The following is a 20,518-nucleotide window of genomic DNA, read 5'->3' as shown; positions in this document are numbered from 1 at the left end:
TGTCCTTCTCCTACGTTGTAAGGAAGGCTCGGACCGGGGAAGGGGCTGGGCTGGGGGTTGCACAGAAGGGGTGGCGAGACTGGCGCTGGGCCCCGACTCCTGGGTCCCAGCCCGGTGCTCCCACACCGGCATCTCCGGGGTGGCATCCCTTCCCCCCCCCCACCCCCGCCAACCCGTGCACAGCGGGCAGCGCCCAGCAACACTCACTAAAGAGCCTTGCACACGTCGAGACAAGGCAGCAGCTGCTCCACACCAACGTCACCGACAGAGTTGTGGTCCAGCTGCAGGGCCACGGGCCGCCGCAGGTGCCGCAGCACAAACGCCAGGGCGGCACATTCCGCGGGGCCCACGCCGCAAAAGGTCAGCTTGAGGTGCCCGACCTTCAGGCCTCGCACGGCCTCCCGCGCCAGTCGCTCCTCCTGCATCTCGTACAGGCTGCGGCTGAGCCAGACGAACCCGGGCATGGCGTGCATGCTCTTGGCCTCCCCGGGCACGGCCGGGGGGATGGCGTGAAAGTGTTTGTGGAGGCTGCGCGACAGACACCACCGGGCGCAGACCCGGCGCCGGAGCAGGGCCTTCTCGGACGCCTGGCCCTCGGCCAGCAGGCCCCTGTGCTCCCGGGACAGCAGCCCCGCCAGGAAGGCCGCCGTGATCTGGAGGTTGTGCGGCTCGGCCTCCTGGAGCAACGCCGCCACGCCGCCCTCCTCGCGCGCCGGGCGCCGCACGCACGCCGCGGGCAGCAGCCTGGCCAGGAGCGAGCCGCCCGGCGTGTGACAGCGGAAGAGGCGTCTGAGCGAGGACGGTGGCACGTCGGCGCTGAGCACGAGGTAGAAGGCGGCGAAGAAGCACTGGAAGGTGATGTGCAGGAATTCCAGGGGGGCGACGCTCCCGGGCGCGACGCTCTTGGCACGCACCAGGAAGCCGAGAGAGACGTCGTCGCCGTCGACGTGTGCCGCCTGGAGCTGCCTGGAGGAGAACACGTAGCAGCACCTGCCCAGGCCCCAGAGAGCCAGCCAGCCGAGGTGCAGAAGGGCGGGGAGCCTGCCTCGAAGCAGCCCGGGCCCCGGGCTGCGGGGGGCCGCGTCGGGCGGGGAGGCGCGCAGCAGAAAATGCTGCACGATCAGCAGGTACATACCCGTGGTGGTCCTTGGGGACCCCCCGCCCGGCAGCAACAGTTCCTGGTGGCATTTGGACACCATCCACGTGATGACGGGAAGGTGGCACAAGCCGTGCAGGGCTGAGGTCGCTCTGAGCATGCGGATGAGGCGGTCGGCCACCCCCGGCTCGCGGTGGCGCTTCCTCAGGTACAGTTCGATGCCCTCTTCCGAGAAGCCCTTCAGGTTGAGCTCCACGCGCAGGTACTTCCTGAGGAGAGCCGACACCGCGTCCGGACGGCTGGTCAACACCTTGCGGGCGTTCTTCAGCAGGTTGCCCTGCAGTAGGTTGAACAGCAGATTCTGGACCGACGTGGGGTCGGTCGGAGAGCAGTGGCGCTCGCCGCGATCCGTGAACCTGAACCTGAACTCGTCGAAGCCGTCGAAGGTTAAGAGGACGCGGTTGGGGTGGTCAAGGAGGAACTGGAAGACGTCCTGGCGGCCGACGTCGGGCCAACAGCAGTGTTCAAAGAGCAGCGTCTGCACCGACAGCGGCTTTGCCACGCGCTGCAGCTGCCGGCAGCTGAATGGGAAGACGAAGAGGAATTCCCGGAAGTGGCGCCCCGTGGTCCACAGCAAGTGCACCCGCTGCAGCAAAGTGCTCTTGCCGCTGCCCGCCTCGCCCACCACCAGCACGGTGTCAGCGTCCTCGTTGAGGTGGCCACAGGTGCTGAAGAGTTCCCCCAGGCCCAGGGTGGCGGGGCTTTTCGGCGGGGGGCCGGCCACGCCCAGCTCTGTCCGGATTTCCAGAACATTCTCTGTGTATACTTCCTCCAGGCAAAGATTGTCTGCCCCATCATAGGTGCTCAGGAAACGAGACTGAGCAGATAGCGTGGTCCTCAGCTTGGACATGTACTTCTCACACGCGGCATCTGGAAGAAGAGGCAAATGAGGCAGGCTGATGGGGAAGGCGCCATCTGACAGAGCAGGTGCGTGGGGGAATGTGATGTTCTGCGTGGAGACAGTAGCCGGCGCCGGCCAGTCCTGGCTGTCCCCTTGCAAGCTATGGGCTTTGATGATAGTCACATAACCTTCCTTAACCTGGGTTTCCCCTACTGTGAAGGAGGAAAATGGTGGTCCCTACCTTATAGGGTTTACACGGACCAATTAAGATAATTCAAGTCAAGTGCTTACATTCAGTGTCCAACACAAAATGCTCAAAGGATATTAGCGAGTGGTATTATTATTACTGACATTGGGAAGATCTGTAGATTAGAAGGAGCATTGGGCTGGGATCAGAAGACCAGCATTCCAATGCCTGTCCCGCCATACTGGGACTATCTGAGCCTTCACCACTCAACCTCGGTTGTGTCTTTCTAAAGACAAACGGTGTAAGAGCCTAGGAGCACAGTTTCTAAAGTCAGATACACCTGACTTTGAAAGCTGGGTCCACCATTAGCTTGCACAAGCCACTCAACCTTTCTGGCCTCAGTATACTTATCCCCCGAATTAGGGACAATCCACACCTTGAAGGATTGTTACAGGAGGAAATGAGATAAAATAGTTTGGAAGAATGTCTGACGTATGACAAATTCTCAGAAGATGGTATTTATTATCATTATTACTAAAGGATTTGGTAGGCACACCAGCAGCACCCATGTCCTAATCTGTATGATCTATGAACACGTTACTGGACTTGCTAAAAAGGGACTAGCCAGAGGGGCACCTGGGTGGCTCAGTCGGTTGGGCGTCCAACTTCAGCTCGGGTCACGGTCTCAAGGTTCATGGGTTTGAGCCCCACATCGGGATCTGTGCTGACAGCTCAGAGCCTGGAGCTTTCTTCAGATTCTGGGCCTCCCTCTTTCTCTGCTCACCCCCCCCCCATCATGCTCTGTATCTCTCTCTCAAAAATAAATAAACATTAATTTTTTTTTAATTTTTTTTTTAACATTTATTTATTTTTGAGACAGAAAGAGAGTATGAACAGGGGAGGGTCAGAGAAAGAGGGAGACACAGAATCTGAAACAGGCTCCAGGCCCTGAGCAGTCAGCACAGAGCCCGACGCGGAGCTCGAACCCACGGACCGCGAGATCATGACCTGAGCTGAAGTCAGACGCTTAACCGACTGAGCCACCCAGGCGCCCCTAATTTTTTTTTTAATAATAAAAAAAAGGGACTAGCCGGGGGCGCCTGGGTGGCTCAGTCGGTTGAGCATCCAACTCTTGATTTCAGCTCGGCTCATGATCCCAGAGTCATGGGATGGGGCCCTGCTAAGCATGGAGCCTGCCTGAAATATTCTCTCTCTCCCCCACTCTCTCTCTCTCTCTCTCAAATAAAAACATAAATTAAAACAAATCAAATTAAATTTAAGAAGGACTCAATAAATGTGACTGAACTAAAGACACCAAGATGGGGAGATTATCCTGGATGATCCAAGTGGACCTGGCACTGAATGGTCTCGGCGTCACTAGGGTGCCCGGGTCAAGCACGTGGACGAGATTTTAATCAAGACTCACTTCCCCATCTTCTTCGCGGGCCCTCTGCAACACAGGGTGTGCCCACAGGACTGCTGCTTTTCCTTTATTATCCCAGTAGCCAATGCGAACAAACCACTTCCTGTGTCAGGGGGTAGTTCCCTTTTAGAGAATGAGGAAGTGCTGGTCCAGAGGCCCCAGGGTGGGGGGACCTTAGAGCATCATGGCCTCACTGCTCCCAACCAAATACTGGCCCATTTGTTCTCAACTCAGAAGGGAACAAGAAATTCTCACAGAGCACCCTTGGAATACCAAAGCTGTATTTATGCATCCGAAGGAGATGCCCTGTGTTTGTGTCTCCTCTTCTGCTCCCAGAGCTGATGATTATCACCGCTCTTAATGCCCTCTGGATATGCCAGGAGCCCCGAACGGATACCAGAAGATATACACCTTTTTCTCTAATATCCTGATTTCTTTTTTTTTTTTTTTTTAATGTTTATTTTTGAAAGAGAGAGAGACAGAGCACAAACAGGGGAGGGTCAGAGGAAGAGGGAGACCCAGAACCTAAAGCAGGCTCCAGGCTCTGAGCTGTCAGCACAGAGCCCGACGCGGGGCTCGAACCCAAGAACTGTGAGATCGTGACCTGAGCCGAAGTCAGCCGCTCAACCGACTGAGCCACCCGGGCGCCCCTCTAATACCCTGATTTCTAAGGCAGGTTTTCCAGCCACCAACAATATAAAATTCTCCAGGGGGAGAAAGGAAAAAAAAAAAAAAAAAGGTATCTCTCATTTGAAACCCAAATACATGTCCATCATCAACTTCGGAATTGTCACCCTGGGGGATCTTGCACCATGTCATAGTGGTAAAACGCATGAAAGCCAGCTGTGCTTGATGATGTCAATGGCACACATTAACCAAGGGCCAGTCGGGGCACTGTGCTCCCCAGCCCGTCACTCGCCCTCCCTGCCCCAGTTGTCACCTCTGTAAAGTGGAAAAAATAACAGCCATTTCTTAAGACTGTCGCAAACAAAGCACCCGGGAGGACGCCTGAGTTGTTGCAGCTGAGTTATCGGAGCCCCTCCCGTTCCAGAGATGGGTCGGTGAACCGTGTGCAATGAGAGATACCACATTATCTAAATCCACTCGGTCCTGGGGTTTCTGATAGCGACTGCAGAAATCGAGAGATAACAGCCCTATCTCAAAAGTGTCTCCTTTTCAGTGCAGATAATAAGAGTTTGGCCAGTATGGGACACCTGTTTTTAGCTTCAACACGTGGTAGCTCCAGTTTTCACGGTGCAGCTCACGAATAAAAGCTAACCCTAGTATTACACATGGGAACCCTTTCGATCTTCCCACTAGCCCGGTGAGTCGGTGGTGGTGTTATCCTTGAAATCAGGAAGCTGAGCCTGAGGGAGGCCTGCACAGCCAGTGAGGAGAAATCTAACGGATGTCTCGCTCTGGAGTTTCGCTCTTAACCTTCAATCTGTACAGCCTTTCTTTCCCTTTCTGATGAACTGAGACGAACATATACATACCACCGAAAGGCAGGGCCACCGGGACTGGCAATTCCTGAACATGTCGTAGAAGGAAGGCGGCCAACCCATTCGCCTTCACGGTCGCAAGATCCAGCAGCCTTCTTGCCTGTGGGGAAAGCAAAAGTCGGTGTCTTTCCAGAAAGCCGACGGACGGGTGTGTGAAGGTTTCCGCGGATTACTCCAATTTCATAGACGTCTCTCCCCCCACCACAATAAAAGGCCAGTAAAACAGCCACAACAGCGAGACACGGTATTACGTGGCAGAGCGAACACACAGCCAATCTGGCCCCGAATAAGAGTGAATAACATAAAAAAAGGAAAGGAAAAAAAAAAAAAGACATAAATCTATAAACCTGCAAGGATAGGAAAAACAGTTCTGGAAGCTGCAAATCATTTGGAAGAGAGGCGATTTCATGGAGCCCTGAGGCTTGAAATCCCATCTCTGAGTACGACCTCCCACATTTTCATCGCCAACCTGAACTGCTCCCCTGAACCTTCGCTGGGCACATCTCAAACTACCTCCCTGCTGTCTCCACTTACATGTTCCATAAACACCTCCGGCTTAACATACCCAAAACAAAACCCCTAATCTACACCCACCCCCACACCTACAGGTGCAACTCTGTAACTCTGAACCCTCGGACACATTCTACTTCTCTTCCACAGCCCTTATCACCTCCCAGGATGTTCTGCCATTTCCTCCTTTTGCTTATTGCCCGTCTCCCTGCACTGGAATGTGAGTGTTTCCAGGACAAGGGTTTTTGTCTGTTTTGTTCACCGATATATCCTCAACACCTAGAACAGTGCCTGGCACAGAGCACGCACTTAAGGACTTGCCAAATGAATAAATAGTAATGGACTTAGAAGAGCCCCGAAGGCCAAATCCTCATCCAACAACGGGCAGGTTGAAAAGCACACGATGTACATCTCAGAATCTATAAAGGTCTCTGGAATTAAAAGCATCAGGTACAGGGACACCTGGGTGGCTCAGTCAGTTAAGCATCTGACTTTTGATTTTGGATCAGGTCGTGATCTCGCAGTTCGTGAGTTCCAGCCCTGCATAGGGCTCTGCACTGGCAGGGTGGGGCCTTCTTGGGATTTTTTTCTCCCTCTCTCTCTGCCCCTTCCCTGCTTGCTATCTCTCTGTCAAAAAAAATAAATAAAAAGAAATAAATGACGAACTTTAAAAAATCTTTTCATGTAAAAAAAAAAAAGCATCAAGTACCTTGAGAACCAAAGGAAATGGTCAAATTAAGGAGGGCTAAGTCAAAGTGGTTTATAAAACAGATCTCCAATTTCCTTTACCCACTCCAAGTCAACAGCAACCGTCCCTGCCATGCCAAGGCAAAGTGTGGAGATTTACATTCTGGAAAGGCTCAAACAGGGTCCTTGGACTGGGAGGCACCAGGTACAATAATGGAAGTGGGTGTCATACCCTAAAAGAAGGTTTAAATGACCACATGCAAAATGAGTATTGAATGCCGATACCTCTCCCCAACACTATAACCACCCAGCCCTCAGCCCTCTTACTCACTGGATTCCCACAACTCTGGTGGTCAGACCTTAACTTCCAGGCAGGAGGTCTGTGACGTCTACACTGGTAACTTGACCAACCTAGGGGGAAAGGTCTCAAGATACAAATAGAACCACTTCCCAAAATGTCTACAGTGAAACTCAAGGTAGATAAGTATTACCTGCAGCCTCTGAGTTTCCAGTAAGTTTTAGAGAGTCTATTTCAGTCATGAGAAGACAACTAAGGATCATCATATGCCCAAAGAAAGCATCTAATATGGGAGACTGAGCCCAAATAAGTGGAGAAGGGAAAAGCAACTTGTAGGATAAAAAGGTTATGCAGGGTGAAAAAATAAAATCTGCCCCCCCCCACAAAACAAACAAACAATGACAATAACAACAACACCAAAAAAACCACACCGTATCATTATGATCCTTAAGTAAGACAAGAAATTGCATCCATAAAACAAAAACAGGATGCTATAATAAGAAACAGTTTTAAATAGCTCTTGGAAATTAAAAGTGATAGCAAAAATGAAAAATGCAAGGTTTTAAAGATAAGTTGAAGATATCATGTGTACAAAAGGACACAGAGATGGAAAACAGAAAAGAAGGAGAAGAAAATTAGGGGATCAGTCCAGGAGTCCTAAAATTCAAATAGTAGTTCCATAAAGACAGAAGAGAGAAAACAGAAAGAAATCACCAATGAAGTAACCAAGAAAATTTTTCAGACAATAAAGACATGAGTTTTCGGTTCAAAGTGCCCCTTGAGTGTCCAGCACAATGGAAAAACACTAAGGCACATCATGGTGAAATTTCAGAATGTTAAGGGCCAAAAGAAAATTTTACGTGCTTCCAGAACGAGTTATAAAATAGTTTTGGAATTCTAGCAATTCTTCTCTGGAAGACAGCAGATAAGGGAGTAATCATCTCCAAATTCTGAAGAAAAATGATGACCAACCCAGAATTCTATACCCAGCCAAATTACTGACCAAATATGAGGAAAGTCTGCGATATAGAAGAGCTTAAAATTTAACTCCTATATACTACTCATTTTAAAGCAGAGGTGAGACCTGATCTCCCAGAATAGAACAAACCATGAAAAGGAAGACATAGTAATCAGGATTTAGGAAAACCAACACAAGAGGACCATAAAGGGAGATCTTGGGATGACGGCTCTGCACTGTAAGCAGAAGACCACTAGTCGAGGAAGGTTGGAGCAGTGTGACTTAAAACTCAGACGTGTTGAGGGTAATTATATCCTAAATGTCCAGGCAGGCCTGGCTCTAATCCTTATCTATATTTGGCGTGTCTGCGTCACAGGCTAATATCATTCTTTCTCTCGCCCCCTGTTGCCTGGGTCAGCTGAGGACACCCATTTCACCCCACAGAAGTGTTTGGCCTGGCCCTATTCCTGGGAGCTGGAAGAGCCTTTGACAAGCTTACAACTGAACACACAAGAGAGCCCACTTCCTCTGACCATATTCCAGCTGGACATCCGGCCCCTGACTCATATCCTCCAGCTGTAGTGAATCTGTATTTCTCAGGACTCACTCATGACCTTGCCCACTGACTTCTCAGCAGGAGCCCATACAAACTTGAGAAGGTGAAGCCAGACCATGTCCCTGAGACCCTGTTCGGCATCCCTGCTCCTGGGAGCCTGCATCCAAGAAAGCGAGGCAGCACTACCCTTTCCAGACACTGCTATGCTTGTGCTTGCTACATGTTTTTCAAAACGAAACACATTGCTTGGAGAATCATTGCATAAGGTGTTAAAACTATAAAGAAAAGCAAAGAATTGATTTAACACAGAAGTCAGGCTAGCGGTTGCGATCGAGGAAAGTGCTAGTAACATTCTATGCCTTTGCATGGGTGAATGGGAACATATTTATACCACCATATAGGGCATTATACGTTTCTCTGCTGGCATGCTACATTTCCCAAGTTAAAGGTCTTGGAGTTAATATTGTAAAAGAGTCAAGCGATTCAGTCTGACACCCTGGCCCTAGCCACCTTAGCAGGTGCACGAGTCAGATGGACAGCTGGTATTACAGCCTCAGGTTTGCTAACAACTGTTATGCTCACCTGTGCGAGTTCACCCCACGAAGCCCCATATTTCATGTCAGAGAGTAAAGATCATAAGCTCTGGAGACAGTCAGGCCTGGATTTGAACTCTAGCTGGGCCACTTCTCAAATGGGTAGTTTGGGTAGTAGTGTTCACTGTTAAGAAACAGTATAGCCAACACTACACCCTTGGAAGGTAGCAGTGTGGCTTAGAGACAATAAATATAGAGGCTAAGGACAGTGCCCGGCACATGGTAGGCACTCAGTGAATAGTAGCATTGGGTACTTAAGGATATGGTCCTTTACCTTACATTTTGATTCGTTCCATAGCATTTTTCAGCCCCCAACCTGGAATCTATGACAACCACCTCTTTACAGGAAATTATAAGGTCAGTATATGAGAGTATACAAGGCAGTCCTGGATTGGGGAGATAAGGTTAGTGGGACACACCACAAGAGCCACCCACACTTGTCAGAAATGCAGCCACTGAAGGAAAGCCACCAAGTTCGAGAACAATAGCATTCCAGAGCTCAAAACAGGCTCAGAGAGAACTGGATTCTAAAAACTTCAACCTCAGGCAGCCCAGTCCCTTTGTAAACTCCTACCACCTGCAGATCTCTTGTCAGCTACTCAGCTCAGTCCCAGCCCTCCCTGCTTCTGCTGCCCACAGAGCCCTTTCTTCAGATGGATTCTTAGCTTGTTAAAATGCAGCCTTTCTTCTTTCCTAATATCAGTATTTAAGGTTACAAATTTCCTTCTATGTTCTGCTTTCACTGTCCCCCATGAATTTTTATAAACCAGGTTCTCATTATTGTTTGGTTCCGAATATTTTCTGATTTCCATTACGATTGCTTCTTTGGCCCATGAGTTCTCCTATTTTCTTTTTTCATCAATCCAATTACCTCCTCTCTTAGTGCCCTGTTTTCTCTAGACCCGAGGCTACCTTCTCTAAACCCCTCAGAGCATGCAGACCAGACCACATTGTTGAACACGCCATCAAAAATGACAAGACACAATTCTTTAACTTCCCGTGTGGGCTGATTTGATCCCCTCAATAGATCACAAAAGACACCAAGGTAGGTGCAACAACTAACATGTCTTCTGTAATCCCCACAGGGCCAGGATCAAGGAGCTAGTACTCAGGGGACAATTGTAGGTTTCATGTGAACTAAAGAGTAACGAGAGGGGACCACATCACATCTGCTCTGTAAATACTCAGCCACCTCGAGCTAGCTTTAAAACAGTCTTGAGGACAGACTGGCTTATCCTATCAGTCTCAACCACTTACCTAAATGCCAAATACACTTCTTTTAATAGTCAAATAAAAACTAGAAAGTCCCCCAATTCAGCCCATCCTAATGCTGCAATTTAGCTGTAATTCATTCAATAACCCATGTGCTTCATCAACAAGTATTTATTGAGTGCCTGCTTATCGAGCCCAATAAGATTCAAGAATCTGTCACATAGTAGGCATCTACCTATATTCTGGCCAAATAAATGAATGAATAAATTAACAACGAACAAACGAGTCAAGGTACTCGGTCCAACATGGCACTCTCATGCCACCAAACCCCTTTTCTGGGCATCAATTTTCCAATATATAAAATGGGATGTCAGCTACTGTTCCATCTGTACCACAAGAGCCCTGAGGGTCACTGTCTGGGGAAAAGTGTTAAAGAGTTTCCAAGACACTTTTCTGGTCTCGTGGAATGGCATCCTCGGAGGGAGTTGCACCCCAGCTCTGAAGGTCCACGAGCCAATGCAAGTCCGTATCAGAAATCCAACGTGGACATTTAGGCTACATTAGTCCATAGCAGGCTCTTACTAATAATTAACAATTAACTATGAAGTTAAATGATGTACTAAGTGCAGCGTAAAAATTACTAAATACAGATACAATCCAACGAATTTTCATGATCTGTTGAGCTGTTAACTCAAGAGAGCCAAAAAGCATACGAGTACAGAATAGCATTGAGAACAGAGCTGAGAGCGGCCAATGGAAACAAGCAGTGAATCTGCTAGAAACCATTCTAAGCATCATGCAGATGAACTCAGTGACTTCTCCCGAGAGCTTTACTGATGCTTTACAGATGAGGAAAGGAGACAGGGGAGATTAAGGATGGAGAGTCCCCAGAGAGAAGCCCACAGTCGCACAAAGCAGGCCCTGAACAACTTTTACCTGCCTGGCTGCCTTGTTAGGGAGCATCGCGTCACCTTTCTCCCCAGAGGGCTGACTCCACAAAGGCAACTTAGTCTCGGTGACTAAACACTCTTTTCCTATGAATTCTGATCGCCCAAAACGGAAGTGCCTTACCCGCTGGGATGACGTGAAAACAGGCAGCCTGATTTCATCACATTCATACCGGCTGATGAAACCCCGCTCCTGTGCCAGGTCCAGCACGCCCTCCACGTGGCTGTAGAGTCTCCTGACGATGGCGGGCCGGTGACTCTGCAGGTCATGCGCTGGGTGGGGTGAGTGGGGATCCCAGCGGCAGGAAAGCTCCGGAGCCTGACAGCCGGTCTGGGCCTCCCGGACAGCTGCGATGAGCTGTTCACAGCCCCAAGCACCCTTCTTCCAGACAGTGTCCAGGAGGCGCCTGGCCAACTGGGAGAGGGGCTGGCCCAGGAGGCTGAGGCCCTCGTAGTCTTCCCAGGAGAGGACTTCCCAGGAAAGCAGCCAGTCCAGGATGCTCTCGAAGCCCTCCAGGGACCCTGAGACCAGCAGCCCCACCAGCTGGCTCCTCTGTGCCTGGAGAGCCTCCTGTGTGCACATCTCATAACCTGGGAAGGAGAGTGAGATCAGCACAGGACTCCTCTGGAGGCAGGCAGGGGGCAGTGGAGGGGGCAAGTCGGTCCCACCCCAAGTCCGGAGAGGCCACGGATCTACTCGGATATCACCCAGTCCACACTCTCCATTATACAGATGTACAGACTGGGGCCCAGAGAAGGCAAGACATTGGCCCAAGGTCCCACAGAGAGTTCGAAGCAGCCAGGAGTTAAATCAAAGACCCCTGGTTTCCACATCTGCACTTCCTCCCTGCCTTAAGAAGTTTAGTAAGGCTTGCGCTGATATTATGAGCAATGTTCTCAAGGGACCTGGAAATGAACACTCTTTGAGATCTTAGGAGGGGGCTATGCCCTGCCGGCTGGATTCAGGCGGACAGCAGCACTCTCTCCAATGACAGCTAATAGCTACTAAGCACAGGCAAAATGCTGGCACCATACTAAATGCTTTCACATGTGAATTCGTCAGCACTCTGAAGTAGATGCTATGTCGGCCCCATTTTACAGACAAAGAAATTGAGGCACGGGAAGGCCAAGTGACTTAGACAAGAATTCACAGACAGATGAGGTGGGGCTGGGGTTTGAACGTAAGCAGTGCAATTCCAGAAAGCATGCCTTCAATCCCCTCCATATTTGGGTTCCACACAGGGGCCCGAGCCCATGCCTGGTAGGTAACCCACTGCGATTCCAAAGGACAGAACAGAATACTGCTATCAAGATCCCAACCCAGGGACACCTGGGTGGCTCAGTCGGTTCAATGTCCTACTCGATTTCGGCTCAGGTCATGATCTCATGGGTTCGTGAGTTCAAGCCTGGCATCAAGCTCTGTGCTGACAGAGCGGAGCCTGCTCGGGACTCCCTCTCTCTCTGCCCCTCCCCTGCTCACGCATGCATGCTTACTCTGTCTGTCGGTCTCTTTCAAAATAAATAAGCTTAAAAAAAAAATCTCAGGGGCACCTGGGTGGCTCAGTTGCTTAAGTGTCCGACTTCAGCTCAGGTCATTATCTCACACCATTTATGATAAGTTCAAGCCCCGCGTCGGGCTCTGTGCTGACAGCTCGGAGCCTGGAGCCTGCTTCAGCTTCTGTGTCCCCCTCTCTCTCTGCCCCTCCCCCACTAGCACTCTGTCTCTCTTTCTCTCTAAAAAATAAATAAACATTAAAAAAAAAATCTTAGCCCCAGGTGAAGTAAAAATCATAGCGCAAACTAAGTCATTTCAAAGCCTAGGAGAGCACGGACCCCACTTACCACCGCCTCCTTCCCAACTGCCCCCAGGCCCTCCCTTCCCTTTCACTCCCGCCACCGCACCACACATTACATGCTGTCATGCCTCTGTCAGTGGCTTGCTCTGGGCTCCGCCTTCAGACTCTGGGTTCTGGGAATCTGAGGGGAAGAGATTTCTCTGAGCTCCAAGCCCTGGGAGGGTCCCCAAGCAGCAGAGAAAATCTCTCAGCGGGCTCCATTGTGCGACTGTCACAGGGACCAGGGACGCAGACTGGTACAGTGCCCAGAGAAAGTGAAAGGGAAAGGGAAAGGGAAAAGGAAGGGCAACACCTCCTTGTTTTTACAAAACAGAGACATTCTGAGATACTCAAGGGAGCAGATGCCAAGGTGCCTAGAGATTTTGCAACTTTCCTCGTTACTGTTTATGTGTCTCCCGTCCTTCTTGGCCCAAGCAGAAGCCTGGGTCTTACTCATCCTGGCATCCACAAGCTTGGCACAGGGCTGAGCCCCGGGGAGGCGTGGGGGACGGTGGGGGGAACGCTTATGAATCAAAACTCCACCGAGGAAGGGGAGGGGCTGGAACATTCTACGCCGGTCCACATATGCCAGCCAAAGGAAGGGACAGGAGACGTCTCCAACCCAGACTGCTGCCAACACTTAGGATGGAAATCCTTGGGCTGGCCACATGAGGAAACTGAGGCAGCAAGGTTACCTGCAGGTCTGGCAGCTTGCGAGGGCATCCCCAGTGCAGTGGCTGCTGTAAGTCAGGAACTGAAATAGATCTCTCTGGACAAGCAGGCCTCTGCCCCGTGTCCACTGCCAAGCAGAGGAGTCAGGAGGGTAGAGATGGGATGCGGGGAAAGGAGAGAACAGGACAGGTAGGAAGAGGTCTGGGCTTGGCCCTGGCATGGCTCTCAGCTGTGGAAACACCAGACCCGCCGCCACACCTATCCAGGACCTGGGGCAAAGAACCACCTCCCTCTGGGAACAGCCCAGAAATGGGGTGGGCGCTCTCCCTCTGACCCAATGCCTGGCGGGTACGTGTGAGGCCAGGAATCAAAAACAGGAGACCTGACATTCCTTGCTGACATCCTCTTACCCAGAGGATGCGTGGGAATGAACAGCAGCCCACTCTTCTGCATCGGGAGAGCCTAGGCCACCCTCTCCCCCTGCAGAGATCATTAGGCTTGGTGGGCATGGCCAAGTCCCCTGGGGGCAGGCCTTGGGCACGAAGGCAAAGGCTGAGTGACACAGGACCGGCGGGTCTAGATTTCCCCACAGACCCCAGCTCCCGGGGAAATCCTGAAAGGATGGTCTGGAGGCCAGAGCTGGCCAAGCCACTGTGCAGAAGTAGGTAATTTTCATCCGCTCTGGTGGAAAGCCCTGTGCGTCCACCATGACCTGCACTGAAAGACCCCCCGCCCCAGACCTGAGACACACCCACAACTGTGCTCACCCACAAGGGGACAAGCAGGGGCCCTTCCCAAACATCCCAAGAATGCTTGAGCCACACACACCCAACTGGTGATATCAAGGATTTGTGGACACCTGCAGGGAGAGACAGGCCCCAGCCCTAAGGGTTGGGGCTCTGGTCCCCCACCAGCAGCTGGAAAGTCCCAACTCTTCCCTGGCCTCCTTCCAGAAACCTCAGAGCAGGTGGAATCCCCAAGGACCAATGTGGTCAGACCCCTGCCTCTGAGCAGGCATTGTTCTCCTAACATCCTTGTAAACATCCGGGGGGAAAACCTGGCCTTGCTGCCAGCTCGGCAATTTCTTCATCATGTCCAACTTAAGTTTCTCCTGCTTTAGCTTAAATTGGGAGCAAGAGAAAACAGATGGCCAGTCAACCCTTATTTCATAAAAACCGTCCCGAAAATCCCGCTTCTTGCCTCCTTATCACCTGTTCAGACTTCCGCTTCAGACGAACTAAATCTATCTCTACTGTCTTTTCTTCTCTACTCGAGTTACTGCAAGTTTGGAGTCCTTCACAGTCTTCCCTTGAGGAAGGTGAGGCCCATGAAAAGAAAGAGGCATGAAACAGAGTCAAGTAAAAGGGGCAACCCACGTGGGCCTCCCCTGACCCTCCGGCCCGGGGCCCAGGCCCAGGACCTGACACCTCCTTCCTTCCTGAGACCGCAGCCAGCCGACTTTCTCCAGACCTCTGAGCCCGCTGATTTGCTCAAGGGTTGAAATTTCAGCCCCCTGGGCCCGTGCAGGCCAGAGGAGGGAGGCCCAGGGAACCTTGGCTCCTCTATCTCAGCGGGGCCCAGGCCTTCCCTGGGGCCTTGGACCCAGCCCTGCCCCTCCTGCAACCCTCTTGTATTCTGCCCCCTTCCCCGAGCTTCTCTCTGGGAGACCATTTCCCTCCTGCACACAGACTGCAGTCTCTCCATCAGGAGAATAAGAGCCCTCTCTTCCTCTGCCGGCTCCCACCCCAATTCTGTGACTCCCTTCAAAGCAGGAGCCCTTGTCTCTTGCCCGTACTGCTTTCCTCCAGTCCTCCCCTCCCATGCCCTCCGGGCACGTCCTCCTGGGCCCCCCAGATGGCCTCCAGTCAGTGTCGTGCACATTGCTGGGCTCTCAGCTCTGGACTGGCTAGCTCTGCAAAGGCATCTCTCAGAATACTCTCTCTCTCTCTCTCTCTCTCTCTCCTTGAAACACTCCCCCAACTCTGACTTCTCCTCCCATACTACCGGCTGCTCCTTCTGTCTCCTTGGCTAGTTCCTGAGGCTGGGAGCCCCAGAGTTGTGTCTCCCTCCCTGTGAGCTCACCTGCTCTTCTGGCTTGAAATGCCAGCCCCAAACTTTCTTCCTGGCTCAACCTCCCCACTAAACTTATCTGACTGCCTAATGGGCATCTCACACTTAAAAAGCGTAACACTCCAGATCCCCTAGACAGCCCCCATCTCGGGTGACAGCAGGGCCAAATTTCCAGACTCGCCAGCCAAAAACCTCCGACCCATCCTGGACTCTACCTTTCTCTCCCATCCCGATCTCCCTGACTCTACCTTCAAACTATATGTCAAATTGGAAAATCTGGTATTTTCCCACGGCCTCTATATCATGGGTACAAGCCCCCAGGGTCTCTTCCCAGAATGACAACAGTGTTCCCCTCGCTGTCCCCCTACTCCACGCTTTCTGCCCTCACCTCTCTACAGTCTTAGTCTGCTAACTCCTGAGTCAGAGCAGGTGACTCCTGCCTTCAAAGTCCTCCAGTGGATCGCAATGCACTCAGAGTAAAAACCAAAGTCCTCACAGTGGCCTTCAAGGCCCCATGCAACAGACACCCACCTCCTCACCCCTTACCTCTCTGTACTCATGTCCTACTAATCCCCCACGGGCACCTCACCCACCCTGCTCCAGCCACACAGACTTCTTCCTTGTTTCCAGAACAAGCTGGACCTGCTCCCACCAGGCATGCCTCTACCTGAGGGCCTTTGCACATGCTCTGTGCTCTTCCCTCTACAGGTGAACTGTCCTTCCCGTCAGATATTCACATAGCTCACCCTTCACCTCCTTCAAGGCTTTGCTCAATTGTCACCACCTCGGGGAGGCCCTCCCTGATTATGCTATATAAAATTGCAATACCCAACCCCAGCCCTCATCCCCCGTGCCTGCTTTGTTTTTCTCCGCAGCACCGCTCACAGCCTGATATATCACGTATGTTCTTATTTGATTGCTGTCCTCCTCCTTTCTAGAATACCAACTCCATGAGGGCAGGGAGTTTTGTCTGATTTTTCTTTTTTTTACCACTATAGCCCCACTGTCTTACCCAGTGTATCAATAAAGATCATTTGAATGAATAAAAGAATGAATTTACTCTGGGGCGCCTGGGTGGCTTAGTTGGTTAAGTGTCCAACACTTGATTTCGGCTCAGGTCATGATCTCGTGGTTCATGGGTTCAAGCCCCGCACAGGGCTCTGTGCTGACAGGGCACAGTCTGCTTGGGATTCTCTCTTTCCCTCACTCTCTGCCCCTCCCCAACTCACGCTGTCTCTCTCTGTCTCTCTGTCTCTCTGTCTCTCTTTCAAAATAAAAAAGAATGCATTTACTCGGCATGGTTCCAGGAGGCAGAAGTGGAACCAAGCAGGGGAAATCTGCAAGTCATAGATTTTAGCTAATTGTTACAAGAGCTGTAGGACACTGAACGGGCACCTCGTAAGTCACTGTCACTGGGCATACCCAGCAGAGGGATCTTGCACTCGGTGGGAGGTGGCTGGGCCAGATAGGGGTCCCTCCCAGCCTCAGACCCCAAATTGGCAAAGAGAATCTGAGAGCAGAGGCAATGGAAATGTCACTCTGGTGTTTATCAAGGGGACAGGACCAGGCAGACAAGACCAGCCCATGGGGAGACGGAGGCCACAAGAGGGACAAGCCTAAGGGCTCAGAAAGAGGGGAAGAAGCCAAGAGCAGACACACAGCCTGGGGTCCGGCTGGGGGAGGCCCTCCCAGAGAAGATTTGGGGAGGCTTTTTAGTGTGCTCAAAAGCAAGTAGGACCAGATGGCTGCTCCCCAACATGAGGACTAAAGGAGAAGGCGGAAGGCACACAGGATGCAAGGCTGGGCAGGCCCTGGTGTGGGGGCCTGGGTGGGAAGGGGTGGGGATGAGCAGGGGTCTCCACACCCACCAAGGGAGGGAAGGAGGCAGAAGTCTCCCCTAAGAGTTTCAAGTCCCCAAGCAGGGTTAGGGATCACCCTGGCCCTCTCTCACCTACACCCACCCCCTCACAGGCATGCTGAAGAGGGGGAAACTGAGGCCCGGAGAGAGGGTAGCCTCCTTTAAGACCCGAAATCTGGCCTCCTAATTCCCAGGCCAGCCCTGCGCCTCAGGACTTCTCATCCTGCAAGTTCTCCCTCCACACCCACCAGGAAGGCCAGACACAACTTCTCTCCAGACAGCAAAAGCTCCTGGGCCCGGGGCCCGGAAGTTCTGCTCACGCCCCCTAAACCTCCCTATCCTCTGTAGACACTGCCCGCCAGGGGGCTCCCCTACCTCCAGAAGCCCCCTTTCCTTCTACCTCCTATTTAGAGGCCGGGACACCCGAACGGAAAACCAGGGCAAGGCCTCCCCGAGCCCGGCTGGAAAGCCAGAAGTCCGAGTCCGAGGGACCGGACTCTGGGCGCCCAGCCCCTCCCCGCGCTCAGGTGCCGGATCGGGGAACACTCACCGCGCAGTCACCTGCGCCCCAAGTCCTCCCCGCGGTCTGGCCCAAAACTCCAAGCTCTGACTCGTACACCCGTTCCGCTCGCCCCGCCCCTCCGGTCCGGGTGCCCCACCCCCCCGCACTCTCCCTAGCCACCCTACCCGGCGGGCCCCGCCCCCCCAGTCCGGACGCCCCGCCCCTGCGCCCTGCCCACCCACCCTGCCTGGTGGGCCCCGCCCCTCCGGTCCAGGCTCTCGCCCCCCCCACCCTCCTCCCGCTGGCTCCCACCTCTGAGCGCTCAGAGCTCTACCGGGACTGGGCAGGTGGGCGGGCAGGAACGGGACCCCCGCCAAGTGTCTCCTACTGAGTGAGCCGTCTTTCTTTTTTTTCCTTTTTTAAGGTATGGTATCTGTGGCATCACACTCTCCAGTTCCATCCACGTTGCTACAAAAGGCCATATTTCATTTTTTCTCATTGCCACGTAGTATTCCATTGTGTATATAAACCACAATTTCTTTATCCATTCATCAGTTGATGGACATTTAGGCTCTTTCCATAATTTGGCTATTGTTGAGAGTGCTGCTATAAACATTGGGGTACAAGTGCCCCTATGCATCAGTACTCCTGTATCCCTTGGATAAATTCCTAGCAGTGCTATTGCTGGGTCATGGGGTAGGTCTATTTTTAATTTTCTGAGGAACCTCCACACTGCTTTTGGACATTTTTTTAATGTAAAGGAAAATAATGGACATTCACATGGTGCTTACTGTGTGCCAGGCTTTACACACATTAACCCAAGTCATCCCAGCTATTGGGTATTGGTTATGATTTCCAATTTATAGGGGGAGAAACTGAGGCACAGAAAAGTTAACTAACAAGAAGAACCAAGATTTGCCCCCCAGGCGTCTGGCACCAAAGTTGTGGCTCTACCCACTGGACCACACTGCCTCCAGGTAAATACCTGCAATGCTGAGCTATTAGGCAGACTGCCTCTACCCCAGGGAAATCATTCCAGATGCGGCACAGATCTATCTAGGGGAAGGTTCGCCACCATTTTCTCTGTAAGAGTGAAAAGCTGGAAGCTTCCTAATGCCCCGTAATAGCAGATTACTTGAGAAAACTGACAGAGCAACTGAACTTGAAAAACTGAACGGACTCATCTTCTCTCATACCCCATATCCAACCTGGGAGCAAACTTTCCAGCTTGACCTTCAAAATACATTCAGAATGCAGCCACTTCTTACCATATCCACCATGACCACCCAGGTCCAAATCACCATCGTGTCTCACCTGGGTTATGGCAACAGCTCCCAGCCTTTCTCCATGATTTTCCAGCTATAGTCTTCAACACGGCAACAGCAGCGAGTCTGTTAAAAAAAAATAAAAAATAAAATAAAAATTTTTTTAAAGAGTCCAATTATATCACTTCTCTGCTAAAACCCCTGCAATGAGGCCCATTTCAGAGTAAAAGCCAGGAGGCCCTTACGAATGCTGTTTGCACCCAGTGCCCTCTCCAAGCTATCCCCTCATTCATGCTGCACTGACCACACTGGTCTCCTGGCTGTTCCTGGAACATGCAAGGCCTGCGGTCTTTGCATTTGCTATTCCTTCCACCTGGAATGCTTTTCCTCTAGAAATCTACATGGCTCCCTCCTTCACCTCTTTCAAGGCCTTTGCTTATTTTTTTATTTTTATTTTTATTTTTTATTATTTTTTTAAATATGAAATTTATTGTCAAGTTGGTTTCCATACAACACCCAGTGCTCATCCCAACAGGTGCCCTCCTCAGTACCCATCATCCCCCCTCCTCTCCCTCCCACCCCCCATTAACCCTCAGTTTGTCTCAGTTTTTAGGAGTCTCTTATGTTTTGGCTCCCTCCCTCTCCAACCTCTTTTTTTTTTCCCCTTCCCCTCCCCCATGGTCTTCTGTTAAGTTTCTCAGGATCCACATAAGAGTGAAAACATATGGCATCTGTCTTTCTCTGTATGACTTATTTCACTTAGCATAACCCTCTCCAGTTCCATCCACGTTGCTACAAAAGGCCATATTTCATTCTTTCTCATTGCCATGTAGTATTCCATAGTGTATATAAACCACAATTTCTTTATCCATTGGCCTTTGCTTAAATGAAACTTACTGGGGCACCTGGGTGGTTCAGTCAGTTGAGCGTCCGACTTCGGCTCAGGTCATGATCTCACGGTCCGTGAGTTGGGGCCCTGGGTCGGGCTCTATGCTGACAGCTCAGAGCATGGAGGCTGCTTCAGATTCTATGTCTCTGTCTCTGTCTTCCCCTCCCCCATTCGCACTCTGTCTCTTTCAACAGTAAAGAAATGTTAAAAAAAAATGTTCAGAGGGGGCGCCTGGGTGGTTCAGTCAGTTAAGCGGCTGACTTCGACACGGGTCATGATCTCAATTGCTTGTGAGTTCGAGCCCCTTGTCAGGCTCTGTGCTGATAGCTCAGAGCCTGGAGCCTGCTTCGGATTCTGGGTATCCCTCTCTCTCTGCCCCTCCCTCGCTCACGTTCAGTCTCTGTCTCTCAGAAATAAATAAAACATTTAAAGAAAATTTTTTTAATTTAAATGGGACTTTCTCAGTGAGGCCTTCCCTGACCATCCTATGTACAACTGTGCCCCTCTCCCGGCATCCTTTTCCCTGTTTTATTTTGTGTTTTTCTAGAGTGCACTTA

At 51.4% G+C, this 20,518-nt stretch overlaps 1 protein-coding gene across 3 annotated transcripts in view; it reads right to left on the bottom strand.

Annotated features, from left to right (window-relative positions):
• NOD2 (nucleotide binding oligomerization domain containing 2) overlaps positions 1 to 19,198 on the bottom strand; it is a 37,209-nt gene extending 18,011 nt beyond the window's left edge. The window contains exons 1-4 of one of the 3 annotated variants that reach the window (XM_045045969.1): positions 19,122 to 19,198; positions 10,995 to 11,461; positions 5,104 to 5,209; positions 208 to 2,026 (exon numbers count right to left, since the gene is read on the bottom strand). In XM_045045969.1, the coding sequence (XP_044901904.1) occupies positions 208 to 2,026; positions 5,104 to 5,209; positions 10,995 to 11,453 (2,384 nt within the window). In that variant the 5' untranslated portion in view covers positions 11,454 to 11,461; positions 19,122 to 19,198. Of the gene's footprint in view, positions 1 to 207; positions 2,027 to 5,103; positions 5,210 to 10,994; positions 11,462 to 12,782; positions 16,053 to 17,855; positions 17,949 to 19,121 lie in introns of those variants that run through there. The other 2 variants (XM_023245187.2, XM_019819738.3) reach the window with 2 other exon arrangements.
• Between the last annotated feature and the right edge of the window lie 1,320 nt (positions 19,199 to 20,518).

Source organism: Felis catus, chromosome E2 (genome assembly GCF_018350175.1).
Source record: "Felis catus isolate Fca126 chromosome E2, F.catus_Fca126_mat1.0, whole genome shotgun sequence".
Lineage (NCBI taxonomy): Eukaryota > Metazoa > Chordata > Mammalia > Carnivora > Felidae > Felis > Felis catus.
This window is presented reverse-complemented; position numbering and strand designations above follow the sequence as displayed.